The sequence below is a fragment of the Notothenia rossii genome (genome assembly GCF_949606895.1).
Source record: "Notothenia rossii genome assembly, chromosome: 5".
In the NCBI taxonomy this organism is placed as follows: Eukaryota; Metazoa; Chordata; class Actinopteri; order Perciformes; family Nototheniidae; genus Notothenia; species Notothenia rossii.
In genome coordinates, this window is record NC_136903.1 from 92599981 (window position 1) to 92616915 (window position 16935).

The 16935-nt window shown below is 44.5% G+C and overlaps 1 protein-coding gene across 2 annotated transcripts in view; it reads left to right on the forward strand.

Moving 5' to 3' along the window:
- The first annotated feature begins 10956 nt into the window (after window positions 1–10956).
- The window catches only part of pik3c2b (phosphatidylinositol-4-phosphate 3-kinase, catalytic subunit type 2 beta), a 58147-nt gene continuing 52168 nt past the window's right edge, over window positions 10957–16935 (forward strand). Inside the window, exons 1-2 of one of the 2 annotated variants that reach the window (XM_079685008.1) lie at window positions 10957–11285; window positions 15605–16338. In XM_079685008.1, coding sequence (XP_079541134.1) covers window positions 15640–16338 — 699 coding nt within the window. In that variant the 5' untranslated portion in view covers window positions 10957–11285; window positions 15605–15639. The remainder of the gene's footprint in view (window positions 11286–15604; window positions 16339–16935) is intronic. The other variant, XM_079685007.1, reaches the window with a different exon arrangement.

Genomic DNA, 16935 nt, shown 5'->3' on the forward strand with positions numbered 1-16935 from the left:
CATCTCCACCAACTCATAACACTGTCTCCATCCCCACCAACTCATAACGCTGTCTCCATCCCCACCAACTCATAACGCTGTCTCCATCCCCACCAACTCATAACACTGCCTCCATCCCCACCAACTCATAACACTGTCTCCATCCCCACCAACTCATAACACTGTCTCCATCCCCACCAACTCATAACACTGTCTCCATCCCCACCAACTCAAAACACTGTCTCCATCCCCACCAACTCATAACACTGTCTCCATCCCCACCAACTCATAACACTGTCTCCATCCCCACCAACTCATAACACTGTCTCCATCCCCACCAACTCATAACGCTGTCTCCATCCCCACCAACTCATAACACTGTCTCCATCCCCACCAACTCATAACACTGTCTCCATCCCCACCAACTCATAACACTGTCTCCATCCCCACCAACTCATAACACTGTCTCCATCCCCACCAACTCATAACACTGTCTCCATCCCCACCAACTCATAACACTGTCTCCATCCCCACCAACTCATAACGCTGTCTCCATCCCCACCAACTCATAACGCTGTCTCCATCCCCACCAACTCATAACACTGTCTCCATCCCCACCAACTCATAACACTGTCTCCATCCCCACCAACTCATAACACTGTCTCCATCCCCACCAACTCATAACACTGTCTCCATCCCCACCAACTCATAACACTGTCTCCATCCCCACCAACTCATAACGCTGTCTCCATCCCCACCAACTCATAACGCTGTCTCCATCCCCACCAACTCATAACACTGTCTCCATCCCCACCAACTCATAACACTGTCTCCATCCCCACCAACTCATAACACTGTCTCCATCCCCACCAACTCATAACACTGTCTCCATCCCCACCAACTCATAACACTGTCTCCGTCCCCACCAACTCATAACACTGTCTCCATCCCCACCAACTCATAACACTGTCTCCATCCCCACCAACTCATAACGCTGTCTCCATCCCCACCAACTCATAACACTGTCTCCATCCCCACCAACTCATAACGCTGTCTCCATCCCCACCAACTCATAACGCTGTCTCCATCCCCACCAACTCATAACGCTGTCTCCATCCCCACCAACTCATAACACTGTGTCCATCCCCACCAACTCATAACACTGTCTCCATCCCCACCAACTCATAACGCTGTCTCCATCCCCACCAACTCATAACACTGTCTCCATCCCCACCAACTCATAACACTGTCTCCATCCCCACCAACTCATAAAGCTGGCAATGTCCTTGATCTCATATTCTCAAGGAACTGCTCTACTTCTAACCTCTCTGTAAACCCGCTCCACACCTCCGATCACTTCTTCATTTCATTCTCTCTACCTCTTTCCAAACATAACAAACTCATCTCTTCTAACTCTGCACCTGTCCGCCGTATCCTCCGTTCCCTCTCCCCCTCTACCTTTGCCTCATCGGTGCTCTCAGCCCTCCCTTCCTCTGACTCCTTCCAACTCCTGCCTCCAAACTCTGCTGCAGAAACTTTCCTCTCTACTCTCTCATCCTCTCTGGACTCTCTCTCTCCTCCCTCCTCTCTCATCATCTCTCATCCTCTCTGGACTCTCTCTCTCCTCCCTCCTCTCTCATCCTCTCTCATCCTCTCTGGACTCTCTCTGTCCTCTCTCCTCTCTACTCTCTCATCCTCTCTGGACTCTCTCTCTCCTCTCTACTCTCTCATCCTCTCTGGACTCTCTCTCTCCTCTCTACTCTCTCATCCTCTCTGGACTCTCTCTCTCCTCCCTCCTCTCTCATCCTCTCTGGACTCTCTCTCTCCTCCCTCCTCTCTCATCCTCTCTGGACTCTCTCTGTCCTCTCACATCTCGGCCGGCTCGTCAGTCCCCTCCTGCTCCCTGGCTAAATGACGCACTGCATGCTAATAGAACCATCCTTCGGGCAGCAGAGCGGAAATGGTGGAAATCCAATCACCATGACGACCTCCTAACCTATCAGGCTCTCCTCTCCTCTTTCTCTGCTTCCATCTCTCAGCCAAGAAGCACTTACTTTCAAGATAAGATCCAATCTTCCTATTCCAATCCCCAAAAACTATTTTCCATCTTCTCCACCCTCTTGGCCCCCCCCCCAAAGCCCCTTCCCCCTCCTCCCTCTTGGACCCCCCCCAAAGCCCCTTCCCTCTCCTCCCTCTTGGACCTCCCCAAAGCCCCTTCCCTCTCCTCCCTCTTGGACACCCCCCAAAGCCCCTTCCCCCTCCTCCCTCTTGGACCCCCCCCAAATCCCCTCCCCCCTCCTCCCTCTTGGACCCCCCCAAAGCCCCTCCCCCCTCCTCCCTTCTGTCAAGCGACTTTGTTCACCACTTTGAAAGAAAGGTTGATGATATTCGCTCTTCTTTTTCTGACTCACCTTTACTCACCTCTGGGTCACCAGACCTTCACCCACACACTGACCTCCTTCACCTCTGAGTCACCAGACCCTCCCTTCACCCACACACTGACCTCCTTCACCTCTGGGTCACCAGACCTTCCCTTCACCCACACACTGACCTCCTTCACCTCTGGGTCACCAGACCCTCCCTTCACCCACACACTGACCTCCTTCACCTCTGGGTCACCAGACCTTCACCCACACACTGACCTCCTTCTCCCCTCTCTCTCCAAGTGAGGGTCTTACCTTCATTACCTCTGCCCGTCCTACCACCTGTCCTCTGGACCCTATCCCCTCAAACCTCCTTCAGACTATCACTCCTGATATTCTACCGTTTCTCATTTCATCAACACTTCTCTAACTTCTGGTCCCTTTCCAAACAGTCTCAAGGAGGCAAGAGTAAACCCTCTCCTAAAGAAACCCACTCTCAACCCGTCTGATGTTAGAAACTACAGGCCCGTCTCTCTCCTCCCGTTCCTGTCTAAAACACTTGAACTGTCTTTAAACAACTCTCCTGTTACCTCCATCAGAACAACCTTCTGGATCCGCACCAGTCTGGTTTCAAGGCAGGTCACTCAACAGAAACTGCTCTCCTTGCTGTCTCTGAGGAACTGCACACTGCTAAAGCAGCCTCCCTCTCCTCTGTCATCATCCTTCTGGACCTGTCTGCTGCATTCGACACGGTGAACCATCAGATCCTCCTTCGCACTGTCCAAGAACTTGGAGTTTCAGGCTCTGCACTTTCCCTCCTCACCTCATACCTCAAAGACCTACAGGGTAACTTGGAGAGGGTCCGAGTCCGACCCTTGTCAATTAACTATAGGGGTCCCTCAGGGCTCTGTTCTCGGTCCCCTCCTCTTCTCCTTGTACACAAACTCGCTCGGATCTGTCATTAGCCCGCATGGTGTTTCATACCACTGCTACGCTGACGACACCCAACTAATTCTGTCCTTTCCCCGCTCAGAGACCCAGGTCGTCGCACGCATCTCTGCTTGTCTAGCTGACATCTCTCAGTGGATGTCTGCTCACCACCTCAAGCTCAACCTTGACAAGACTGAACTGCTTTTCCTTCAGGGAAAAGATTGTCCCACTCTTGACCTAACAATCAACATCGGCCCCTCTGTTGTTTCCCCGACTCAGACTGCAAGGAATCTGGGTGTGACCCTAGATAACAAACTGTCCTTCACTGCAAACATCTCTGCTACAACCCGCTGCTGCAGATACACTCTTTACAACATCAGGAGGATACGTCCCCAGCTGACCCAGAAAGAGACGCAGGTTCTGGTCCAGGCTCTCGTCATCTCACGCCTAGACTACTGCAACTCCCTCCTGGCTGGTCTACCTGCATGTGCCATCCGACCTCTGCAGCTCATCCAGAATGCAGCGGCTCGTCTGGTCTTCAACCTTCCCAAATTCTCCCACACCACACCGCTCCTCCGCTCCCTTCACTGGCTTCCAGTAACTGCTAGAATCCACTTCAAGACTCTGGTGCTTGCGTACCATGCTGTGAATGGATCTGGCCCTTCCTACATCCAGGACATGGTTAAACCGTACACCCCAGCACGTGCACTCCGCTCTGCATCAGCCAATCAGCTCGCTGCCCCCGCACTGCGAGGGGGACCCAAGTTCCCATCAGCAGAAACACGTGGGTTTGCTATCCTGGATCCAAAATGGTGGAATGAGCTCCCCATTGAAATCAGGACAGCAGAAAGCTTACACATCTTCTTCAGACTGAAAACTCATCTCTTTGGACTCCACTTCCAGAGATAGAATTACTAACAAAGCACTTATATACTAATAAAGGACTGGCTTATCTAGAGCCAGTTGAGCAGCACTTGAAATGTTTGGCTCTATGAAACCAGATGAACTTGTATGATTCTGATTTCTTCAAGTTTTTACTTTGTTGGTCGAACGCACTTATTGTAAGTCTCTTTGGATAAAAGCCTCAGCTAAATGTAATGTTAGCACTCAGTTAGCTTAGCATTAGCTGTCTTACCTCTGTCCAGTCTCACGGCATTTAGTCTATTAATTCGTGTTCACCAACACCATTTCCCCCTTTTTCTCGTGTCACACAGAACGATTTTAAAAGCAATGTATTTCTATTGGTAGTATGTTTCGTGCCTGTAACCCGTCTTTTTGTCCGTTCGGCTCTTGGTAGACCGGAAGCTGTGTGGTTCATAAAAACATGTTCTTACTCAATATCAAGCCACGATTATTGTTTTTATTTTAAATCGTATAATGTGGGACTTTTTTTGTCGTCTGTGAGGAAAATAAATGGGGCTGAGAGCCTCAGGATACTGAAATCTGTATTTTTTAAAATCTTTTTTTTGTTATTCTTTTCACTGTTATTTACTCACCAATAACACACAATTATCCTTGTTTTTATTTATTTGTTTAATTTCATAAACTCTGGCTTTTTTGGCGTCCGTCTTTTTGAAAGTCATCACATAACGGCATTGTAATACACGGTTCGGCTGACCTTTGGAAAAACTGGAAGAAATGCCACTGAAACTGAATACTTGAAGTGGATCATAAATATATCAGCAATTAAACAACATCTTCAATTTCTCTTCACAAAATACGTCTCCTCGCAGGATCAACACTAATTCGGCTGACTTTTACATTTGATCCAATTGGTAGATAGATTATATTTACACCATAACGGTGCACAGCTGATAGAAAAGGACTTGTAGTTTTTAAAGATATTGCTGATTTTCTTTGAATATAAGAATGTAAATACTGAGTCTGAAATAGTATAGCAATATGCTGTAAGATTATGTGAAATCATGAATAAAACTACACATCTTCAGATGTGGTACATACATAAGTGTCCTACACTAAGTAATAATTCAAAGTTATTATGGCTGTGTGTACCTTGTGTGCACCACCTAGTGGTTAAAGCACGTTATTGAATTATTGTTTTTATGTGTTATATTTCATGAAAAAAATATGAAGAGTACAAACTTTCATAGGGGGAAAGTAGAAGGTCTGTGATAAAAATATAGAATATAAAAAATCAAGAAGATACTGTAAGTGATCTCTACAATAAAACAGTTTAGTGCAGGATGTACAAAGATATTAATATGAGGAGGTGCAAAACAGACAAACTAATTAACCTTTATTTAAACATTAAATAATACTTTAGATTAAGGTCCTCTATCAAATAAGAAAAAAGCTTTGGGGGTATCTACAGATAAATATTAAGCCTGACAAAGTACTTAACGTCTAATATATTGCTTTCCTGTAATGTTAACTATGAAGCACTTATTTTAACTGATATTAAACACATTAATGATACTCTTATGTAGATAGTATAAGAAATGTGCAGAATGACAGTTTAATGCTGGAGGTATACACACATGTTGAAAGATGTCTTGTAATGCGCTGTTGAGGAACCTGTGACCCAACATTTTGCGAAACACAATAGCCAGCATGTGTAGTTCTGGGGGGGGGGGGGCGTTCGATTCCAGTTTTGGATAGTCTGGCGTGGTTTCGTTCCATTTCAAACAGCTGTTTGACGCTAGGCTAACCTTGGCGCACTGCCACTCCAACATCCAACCCCAGAGCTTGAAGATTAATCACGGGGACAGTAGTCCTAAACGACAGCTGGGGATTATGGGTAGTGTAGTGTCTTCGGCCATCCTAAACTCTGAAATGTTTTTCGGGTTTAATATCGCATTAACACCATATCCCTACATGCATTGCGGCTAAAACATCCAATCAGTGAGCTTAAACCATAGCTGAGGATCTTGGGTAATCAGTTCAGTGGCTGTGACCGTTTCTCAATCTCGAGGATGCTGTCTTGGTAGTCGCGTACTTCCAAGCCACTTCCTTCAGAAACTAGCAAGTATACTTCCAAGTCACGGCTTCGGAAAACGAAGAAGAATGGAACAGGCTAACAAGTGTGCCACTCTCTTTAACGGTTTCAACATAAACTGTACCGAAAATAAATACCTCACGATGTCTATCTAATTATGAACTTGCTTTACTTTCACGGAACACATTTATGGTGGTAACAAATTTAACAAAGTAACATATTTACCAACACATGTTCTACGCCACTACATACTTACATTTTAATGTGTGCTGCGTCGGTTCAGCCATTCTCCGCATGGGTTTTTGAAATTGGTCCGTGCGCAAAGCATTGTGGGGATTTGAAGGACGCGAAGTCTACCCATGTGCAGCCTCGAAATTTCCCCCAAACCAAGGACGTGGCCTCGGTGGAATTCCAAGTATGCTGGAGATTGGAACAGTCCTTCGGCGGCACTCGATGACGTAGCATCCTTGAAATATTGGCTTGGAAGCCAGTTTCCTCGAGATTGAGAAACGGCCTGTGTATCGCAATGATGCTCGAAATGTCCCTTATAGGCCTACGTCTATTTCCGGTTATTTTTATTTTTCAATTCAGTTCCTGACAGACGCCAAAAAAGCCAGAGATTATAAAATTAAACAAATAAAGAAAAACAAGGATAATTGTGTGTTATTGGTGAGTAAATAATAGTGTGTTATTTAGAAAAGAATAACACATTAGAAGGAAAAAAAGATTTAAAAAAATACAGATTTCAGTATCCTGAGGCTCTGAGCCACATTTATTTTCCTCACAGATGACAAAAAAAGTCAGACAGTATGCGATTTAAAATAAAAACAATAGTCGTGGCTTGATATTGAGTAAGAACATTTTTTTATGAACCCCACAGCTTCCGGTCTTCCAAGATCTGAACGGACAAAAATAGGTGCTGCAGGCACGAAACACAGTACCAATAGAAATACATTGCTTTTAAAATCGTTCTGTGTGACACGAGAAAAAGGGGAAAATGGTGTTTGTGAACACGAATCAATAGATTCAATGTCATGACTATAACACGAAATGCTGTGAGACTGGGTTGGTCCAGATTACTCTATAGTCATTAAACCTGTAGGTCTGAAGGTCCTGTAACTTTTGTTAGCACTCAGTTAGCTTAGCATTAGCTGTCTTACCTCTGTCCAGACGACTCTATAGTCATTAAACCTGTAGGTCTGAAGGTCCTGTTTGTAAAGCTGTAGATCGGTCCTCCAGATATTTAAATATTTTGAAATTAGCAATAGATGTAGACACTTAAACACCAGAGAGGACGGACATCAGAGACAGTGATCAATCTTCTCTTAATTCATACGGACAGATGTCATTTATTAACCTGTTAAGCCCCAAGCCTGTTTTTCAGCTCTCAGGCTCGAAAATGACATTCCCAGAAAAAATGACCACATCTTCTAAAAGGGTTACATTAATAATCTTTTTTCTCAAAGCAAGGTTACACCTGTGGAGTTGGATGTAGAAGTGTCAGAATCAGTAGATGTTTTTATTTTAAAGTAAATTCAGATTGAACACAGTAAAACAAATTCAATGATTGTGTCCGTCCAAAAAAATAAATTACTTATAGTGAAAACCACCCTTGAATGATAGGATGGTAGACTAAAAGTTGCTCGATTTTGCTGATTGACATCTCTTTCTAACCGTCAGAGCCAATGGAATCGAGGGGAACTCCCACATACTCCTCATTTGGTAATGTGTGCGTGTGAGACTGACACATAGCCAAAACCGGAAGCTGCGATAACTCTGGTGGCTACCATTAGCAGCTAACTTTTACTCTCCGATTTTTACATAAAAATGGAATTATGGATTATAAATAAAAAAAGATATATTCCACAGAAACATTATCAACCTATGGATTAACCGATTCAGCTGCGTTTTTCTCATTTTAATGCCATTGAACACGTCTTTTGATCAGATTGACAGCTAAGGTGAGACCATCTCCCGTAAAAGCTCCGTAAAGGTACGTGTTGTGATGTCTGTGTTTGCTTCCCCTGTCGCGAGTTCGTATCACTCAGTGATGATATATATACCTAAATAATTTGTGTAACCTCAGCTTTAATCGGATATCTTGTATGTGCAGCTACGATAAGTAATAAGGGCAGGGGCGGACTGGGGGGAAAAAGTGGCCCCGGGATTAATTGACAGACAGGCCCACTTAATGCGCAGCATGTAGCAGCGACGAAAGTATGTTACTTAACAAAAAATCCCTATGCATTTAATGTTATTTTGGACGATTATTCATATAGTAATCACATTACCTGAGCCCTTGAGTTGCCTAGCAAAATAGTTACAACATATATTTAGTGATTTTAATGTTAACAGGTAATTGATGCAATAACATTTTGACCCAATTTGCCTGACGCATGGAATAAAACATGGGCGTAGGAAGCTTCCTCAATGTGGGTGAGACAATTTAACAGTGGGTGTGGGCAGGTGGTGGACCTCACCTCCTATAGGGGGGTCCGGGGGCATGCTCCCCCGGGAAGATTTATTTTTTAAATGTTGAAGTTAAATGCGTCAATCTGGTGCACTTTGAGAGCAACATGAGGAGATCGATACATCTTTCAACACCCATATGAAAGAGAATTCTAAACAGATTTTCCTTTTTGGATATTTTACAAATCACTCCCCTTTTAAACTCTATTCTTGTTATTTTTAACAACTTTTTTGTTACTGTCATATAGTATTTTATAGGCCTACCTGTTTTTCATTTAGTCTTATTAATAACTATCATGATCATATCAAGGTGTGCGTTAACCTCACTGAGCTGAGGTTATTTGAGCCTCTCAGGAGAGAGCTCTCTTCCACCTGGTTGTAGAAAAGCTCTTTAAATTCGTTAGCATAGCTAGCTAACCAGATGCTAACAACAACAGATCGCCACTGTGCTTACAACTAAAGACACAGTCACGCAAACACTGCGGCATGTGTACGGCTCCTTATGGGTACTGCAATATTTGAAGGGCTGGAGCGGCGTTCCGGTGCTCTCTGTCAGCACTCCTTTCAGACGAGACATATACCACGTGAAGACACGTTACGCTCGTGTTGTGTTCAAGGAACCTGTCCTTGGCCAGGAAAAACAGGTACTCGCTTGTTTAATTATTTTTGCGGTCTAGATTTCTTCTTCTTTTTTGAAGTGAGAAGTTATCCGTCAGTCGGACTGAAGGACGGACTCCCCACCCCCAAAACGAAAACTCTTCGGTTCTCCACGAATTACACAAGTCACCCAAATCAGCGTTAAAAAAGCGGGAGGTGCCGAAAAATCCCCTATTAATGTATTGATTATAGTTCCGGGTCCGTATAGGTCGGCGTCCGGATCCGGACCGCGGTCCCCCTGTTGCCGACCCCTGGTACAGACGGTTCGTCCACACGAAGCCGAAACGGAGCCCTAGACCGGGAGTAAAAGTATGCCTGGAGGAATCCCTTTTCCTTTCCCTTTTTATCTGCAAACTAAGTCTACCTACAGGTATTAAAGGGGACCTATCATGCAAAATGCACTTTTTAATGTCTTTTATACATAAAGATGTGTCCCCGGTGTGTCGGGGAACTCACGCAGCGTCAGAAAATAAAACCCTCTCTCTTTTCCTTCGTACCTAAATCTCTAAAAATGGGGGAACAACGGAGCTGATCCAGATTTGCGTCCGATATTACGTAATATCTGAAATGTGGACCCACGGGCCAATCAGAAACGTTGCTATCAGAAACAATGCCCGACTGTTTTGGACGTAATATGGTCGGTGTTTCCATTAGCATGGCTAACACTCAGAGCTAACCTTTACTGGAGAGCATGTGTGTGAAGAAGCAGGAAGTAAAAAGGAACTCACCTTGTGGTATAACCGGCAAGAGAGAAAGCCTTTGAGCTCCATACTGTTTCAGAGATAATCCTTGATAATCCATGATATGGAGTTTCATCACGGCAGTATTTAGTTTAGACAGTAGCTGCCGGGTCCCGCATGAGCTCAGACCCCTTCTTTTAAAGCTTTATTCCCCAAATCAACACTTTTGAAACAGGAAGGGAAATAGAGGGATATGAGGCATGGCTAGAATGGGTGATCTGTTTGGTATTTTGAGCAAAACATGTTTTTTATATATTTTTATATATCTGAGACCTATGCTATTGCCTAAAAATAGCATGATAGGTGACCTTTACATTTCTTACAATAGTCTTTAAATCATTTTTTTTAAATAGCTTTTAAAATAGTATTAGTTTTATTTATTTTTTGCCACTCTTCTTCTTTTTGTTTCTTTGTTTGCACCAAAGTAAATTGCTCGTATGTTCAAGGTTCAAAGGTTCAAAGGTTTTAATGACATAAACTCAGTTACAGTGTAATTGTGCAATTAAAAATGTGGATCACAGGTTCCCCAAATAATGCAATAGAAAGATATACAAGACATAAAAAACCCACAAACAATAAAAAACAATAAAACAATAAAAATCGTGCAAGAGTGTGTCCAAACCTCCTTGGTAATAAATCCATGGGCTGTATGTATAAAGAATAAAACCCACTTCAGATTTTTAGACGAACCTTTTCAGTTTTATTTTGAAAACCTGAAACGCCCCCATGTTGGTTGGTGTGGATCTTCCCGTGAGAAAGACATTTATTACAAAATAAAGAATTAAAGCAGCCTAAATATAAAACAAACAGAAAATAACACATGTAATATCTTTATATCTGGGCGGTTGGCAAATTAAGATTTTCAGAATGACCTTTTCAGTTTTATTGTGAAAGCCTGAAACACCCCCATGTTTCCGTTGTGGATCTTCCCGGTGGAGAGTCTGACGCACAGCCGCAAACAGAGGCTCTAAACCTGGCAGAGGATCACCGGAGATACCGGAGACACCGCGGAGGCTTTGTGTTTCTCCCTGCCGCTAACAGAGGCTCTGAACCCGGGTAAATGCGAGGACCCTCCCCGCTGTCAGAGTCCGGAGACCCGTCTGTTTCCACCGGGAATCCGAGGGGTTGTTGTTGATGTGATCTCTGGAAGAAAGTAAACCGCTTTTAAACCCCACCGTCCGTGAGACTCTGGTAAGGTTCACCTGCAGATAATGTTAGCTTTGTTTATGTGTTGCTCACCTGATCATCACACACATGCTGCAGGGCTACACGCACACACACTAAACTACACACACAGTCAGACACCACAACACTGTGGGCCGGGGTGTTGTGGTGTGAATGGGAACTGCTGTGGCCTGCAGGTGAATCCGGATCATAGATAATGCAGATACACGCGGGGTGTTGTGATTTATCAAGGTTAATTAAAGAGTCCTCTCCTGCTCATGTTCAGGTGTATATCAGTATGTAGTGTCTCTACTTTAAAGAGTCCTCTCCTGCTGATGTTCAGGTGTATATCAGTATGTAGTGTCTCTACTTTAAAGAGTCCTCTCCTGCTGATGTTCAGGTGTATATCAGTATGTAGTGTCTCTACTTTAAAGAGTCCTCTCCTGCTGATGTTCAGGTGTATATCAGTATGTAGTGTCTCTACTTTAAAGAGTCCTCTCCTGCTGATGTTCAGGTGTATATCAGTATGTAGTGTCTCTACTTTAAAGAGTCCTCTCCTGCTGATGTTCAGGTGTATATCAGTATGTAGTGTCTCTACTTTAAAGAGTCCTCTCCTGCTGATGTTCAGGTGTATATCAGTATGTAGTGTCTCTACTTTAAAGAGTCCTCTCCTGCTGATGTTCAGGTGTATATCAGTATGTAGTGTCTCTACTTTAAAGAGTCCTCTCCTGCTGATGTTCAGGTGTATATCAGTATGTAGTGTCTCTACTTTAAAGAGTCCTCTCCTGCTGATGTTCAGGTGTATATCAGTATGTGGTGTCTCTACTTTAAAGAGTCCTCTCCTGCTGATGTTCAGGTGTATATCAGTATGTAGTGTCTCTACTTTAAAGAGTTCTCTCCTGCTGATGTTCAGGTGTATATCAGTATGTAGTGTCTCTACTTTAAAGAGTCCTCTCCTGCTGATGTTCAGGTGCATATCAGTATGTAGTGTCTCTACTTTAAAGAGTCCTCTCCTGCTGATGTTCAGGTGTATATCAGTATGTAGTGTCTCTACTTTAAAGAGTCCTCTCCTGCTGATGTTCAGGTGTATATCAGTATGTCTCTACTTTAAAGAGTCCTCTCCTGCTGATGTTCAGGTGTATATCAGTATGTAGTGTCTCTACTTTAAAGAGTCCTCTCCTGTTGATGTTCAGGTGTATATCAGTATGTAGTGTCTCTACTTTAAAGAGTCCTCTCCTGCTGATGTTCAGGTGTATATCAGTATATGTGTCTCTACTTTAAAGAGTTATCTCCTGCTGATGTTCAGGTGTATATCAGTATGTAGTGTCTCTACTTTAAAGAGTCCTCTCCTGTTGATGTTCAGGTGTATATCAGTATGTAGTGTCTCTACTTTAAAGAGTCCTGTACTGCTGATGTTCAGGTGTATATCAGTATGTAGTGTCTCTACTTTAAAGAGTCCTCTCCTGCTGATGTTCAGGTGTATATCAGTATGTAGTGTCTCTACTTTAAAGAGTTCTCTCCTGCTGATGTTCAGGTGTATATCAGTATGTAGTGTCTCTACTTTAAAGAGTCCTCTCCTGCTGATGTTCAGGTGTATATCAGTATGTAGTGTCTCTACTTTAAAGAGTCCTCTCCTGCTGATGTTCAGGTGTATATCAGTATGTAGTGTCTCTACTTTAAAGAGTCCTCTCCTGCTGATGTTCAGGTGTATATCAGTATGTAGTGTCTCTACTTTAAAGAGTTCTCTCCTGCTGATGTTCAGGTGTATATCAGTATGTACTATGTAGTGTCTCTACTTTGTTTCTACTTTGTAGAATCACTATATGTTGTGATTGGTCAACTGCTGAGAGATGTCCCGCCCCTTAGTCTATCACTTACAATGTGTTGGAGCCCTAGCCAATAGGAGCATGAGTGTTCGATAGTGATGTCACCAAAACCTATGAAACACACTACAGGAAATGGTCAGTGATTGTATACAGAAAGGTGTGTGTGTGTGTGTGTGTGTGTGTGTGTGTGTGTGTGTGTGTGTGTGTGTGTGTGTGTGTGTGTGTGTGTGTGTGTGTGTGTGTGTGTGTGTGTGTGTGTGTGTGTGTGTGTGTGTGTGTGTGTGTGTGTGTGTGTGTGTGTGTGTGTGTGTGTGTGTGTGTGTGTGTGTGTGTGTGTGTGTGTGTGTGTGTGTGTGTGTGAGAGAGTGTGAGAGAGAGTCAGGGAGGAAGTGGGACACAGCTGTTTGTGGTATATATGTATCAGGGTTTATTCATCCCTTGGGGGGGTTCTGTCCCTCCCCCATCACCCGTCTCCTCCCTTCCGTGTGTGTGTGTGTGTGTGTGTGTGTGTGTGTGTGTGTGTGTGTGTGTGTGTGTGTGTGTGTGTGTGAGAGAGAGAGAGAAAGAGAGTGTGTGTGTGTGTGTGTGTGTGTGTGTGTGTGTGTGTGTGTGTGTGTGTGTGTGTGTGTGTGTGTGTGTGTGTGTGTGTGTGTGTGTGTGTGTGTGTGTGTGTGTGTGTGTGTGTGTGTGTGTGTGTGTGTGTGTGTGTGTGTGTGTGTGTGTGTGTGTGTGTGTGTGTGTGTGTGTGTGTGTGTGTGTCAGACAGATGAACCAGACCATCAGACAGCAGCATGAACTGTCTCAGAAAATCTTACGTCAAATACAAAACAACCCTTTGTTCCTTCCAGAGGGAGTTTCTATCCCCCAGGGGCTAAAATGCCAATGTTCCGGAACACAGTGACATCACTACGGAACACCTGCGCTCCTATTGGCTAGCAGCTCCAACACATTGTACGTTTTAGGCTTTTGACCTTGACCAATCACAACAGAGCCGACCAGCTAACCAATCGGAGCCGACTGGGCTCTGGTTTCAGACAGAGGGTGATGTGGACCTGGTACATCCCTCGGTGATCGCTGGACCAGCCCATCAGACGGCATCCTTCTGCATGGAATGTGTTTTAAAGTGAGATCAACGCGCTTCACCTCGGTGGATCACTGAAACAGAGACGGAGAAGTTGTAAAGCTTCTCTTTTATACACTCTAATGTTTCTGTATCTCAAAGCGCCTCTGGCTGGAAGAGAGTTTCTTTTACCTTCACGGCCTACTGTATATTTCCTACTTTTAATGCTGCTTTAATTCTATTTTGAGATGTTTTAAATCTAGAATTGTTTATTTCTACTCTTTAATTTCTACTTATGTTCAATGACTTGTTTTGTGGTGTTGTTTTTTGAGCTGCTGCAATGCAAACATTTCACAATGTGGGATCAATAAAGTACCTCTTATCTTATTATCATATTTCCTAGCGGACATTTTGGCCTCCCGTTGTCCTATAAGGAACGGCATAATTATTATTTAATTATCCGACACAGAGATGTTGTATCTATGGGACGTTCCTGGCTGGAAAAAGGATAACATTAATAAAACATGTATTAGATATGGGTCTGACTGCTCCCAGATCTGCTTTCTGATCTCTGAGGAAGCAGAGATGTGTTTTTACTAAAGAGGAAGACAGAGACTGAATTTAGTGTCAATTGAAAAACAGGCGTTGCAGAATAAATATATTTCTGTCATCTATAACCCGCTCGTACCTCTTCCTTCCTGCTCATTGTGTCTGGGTTCCCTTCCCCCTGCGCACTCGCCTGCAGGCCTGCTTCAGACCTCAGTCACACATGAAGTCTGGATATCAAATCACTTTCATGTAGTGTAAGTATTTACTGACGTCGAAGAACAAAACATAAACATTTCTTCAGCTTGTGTTTACCACAGACCTGATTTTAGGATAACAACCAAAAACACATCCAGAAAACCATTGACCTCCAGACCGGGGGACAGGAAGAGTAAAGGCTGAGTCACGTTAGGGTTTTAGGACTCGTTCCTGCACCACTCTGTTGTAGGGCTGCTCGATTATGGCAAAAATCATAATCTCGATTATTTGGGTAAATGAGATTATTCATTGACTTTGAAAACATCCATTTATTGGTGAATTTCTTTTTGAACAGTATGTTTTTAACAGTTGATTAACCTGAAGTTTAAGTGAAACTCAACTGAAAAAAAAAAAAAAAAGTAATAATAATTTTAAAAAAAAATCGTTTTATTTGGATTACGTTGTTTTCGTAATCGTTGCAAACCGTAATCGTAATCGCGATTAAAATACGATTAATTGAGCAGCCCTACTCTATTGTCACTTTAGTTCCATAAAATGATCCACTTGCAGTTTCCAACGACATTCACAAACGTCTCTTGTTGTGAGCGACTCGTTAGGAAATAAACAAGGAAGTAGAAAATATACATGTTGAATTACAGAGAGGAAGTGCTGATTCTGTTTTCCACATAATAAAACAGTGTTTGTGTCCCCTGCAGCTCCATGTGTGCCCCCCCCTCCCAGTAGCCCCACCATGTCTGCGGCCCCCCCCCCTGACGGGGACCCGACGTGGGGCCTGGAGGCTCTGGGCCTCAGCCCGAAGGAGCTGGTTCTGGCCGAGGCTCTTCAGATGGAGTACGACGCTCTTTCCAGACTCAAGCAGGACCAGAGTGGCTCCGAGACCCCGGCCCCACCGCGGCCCCCCCCAGGAGGAGGCCTGCTGAGGGGCCTCTCTGGATCCGACCCCTCCCTCACCCAGCCCGGAGGCTCCCAGACCCCCCAGGGAGCCCCTCTGTACATCCTGGACCGCCCGGGGGTTCCCAAGCTGAGGGACGGCCCCCGCACGGAGCCTCTTCCTAAAGACGACATCCCCCCTGCGCTCCCACCAAGAAACCCCCTCCCCCCTCTCCCCCTCCTGCCCCCCCGAGGCCCCCCCAGGCCCCGAGACGTCAACCTGTTCACCCCCGAAGTGGACCCTCCCAAAGTGGGCCCTTCCAAAATGGACCCTCCCAAAGTGGAGCCTCCCAAATTGGGGCTGAACTACGACAACATCAACGACTCGCTGTCCCGACTCAACGGGGGCCGGCAGGGGTCGCGGGGCCGCAAGACCAACGGGGACCAATCAGGGAAGCCCGTGGCCCGGAGTAAGACCCTCCCCCCTCAAGTCCCTCCCCGGACCTACGTCCCCGTGGCCCCGAGCAACAGGGGGCAGCGCCGGGTGTCTGCAGACCCGGTACACATTTATATGACTTTATTATTATTAATATTTGTATGAAACTTATTTGTATTGTTATGAATCATAATGTTATTTACATTACATTCAACCAGCTCAGTCCTGATCTTACTACCATGTCATTCTATTTACAGTTAGTTTACATCAAGCTACACACATGTCATGATGTTCTCACTATGAGAGGCTGATCCCTCTACACCGAACTGATCTAGTGTCTGTGCTGGTTCATGGAGAAAGATTTTGATGTTTGAATTCATGGTGGGTGTATTTGTAAAGTAAACATTCACAGTTGAACAGTAAACAGTCAGACCAGTTGGACCGGATCTGAACACCAGAGGCTCAAACTCACAGCAAATACTAAATGAATAATACATGTATATATAAGAAGAATTGGAGGATGAAAGCTGTATGTTATGTACACAGTGTAGCGCACACACGAGGGGTAACCGCTGTGTTCAAGCCATCCGAGTGCAGCTACTGAATATTTGAATATAAATAACAAACAGTTTTTCTGATCTCATCCTCCTCTGTGTTGAAAGTAACGTGCACTCTGAGCTTTTTTTCAATCCATCATGTTGTCCCCCTCTCCTCTGATTG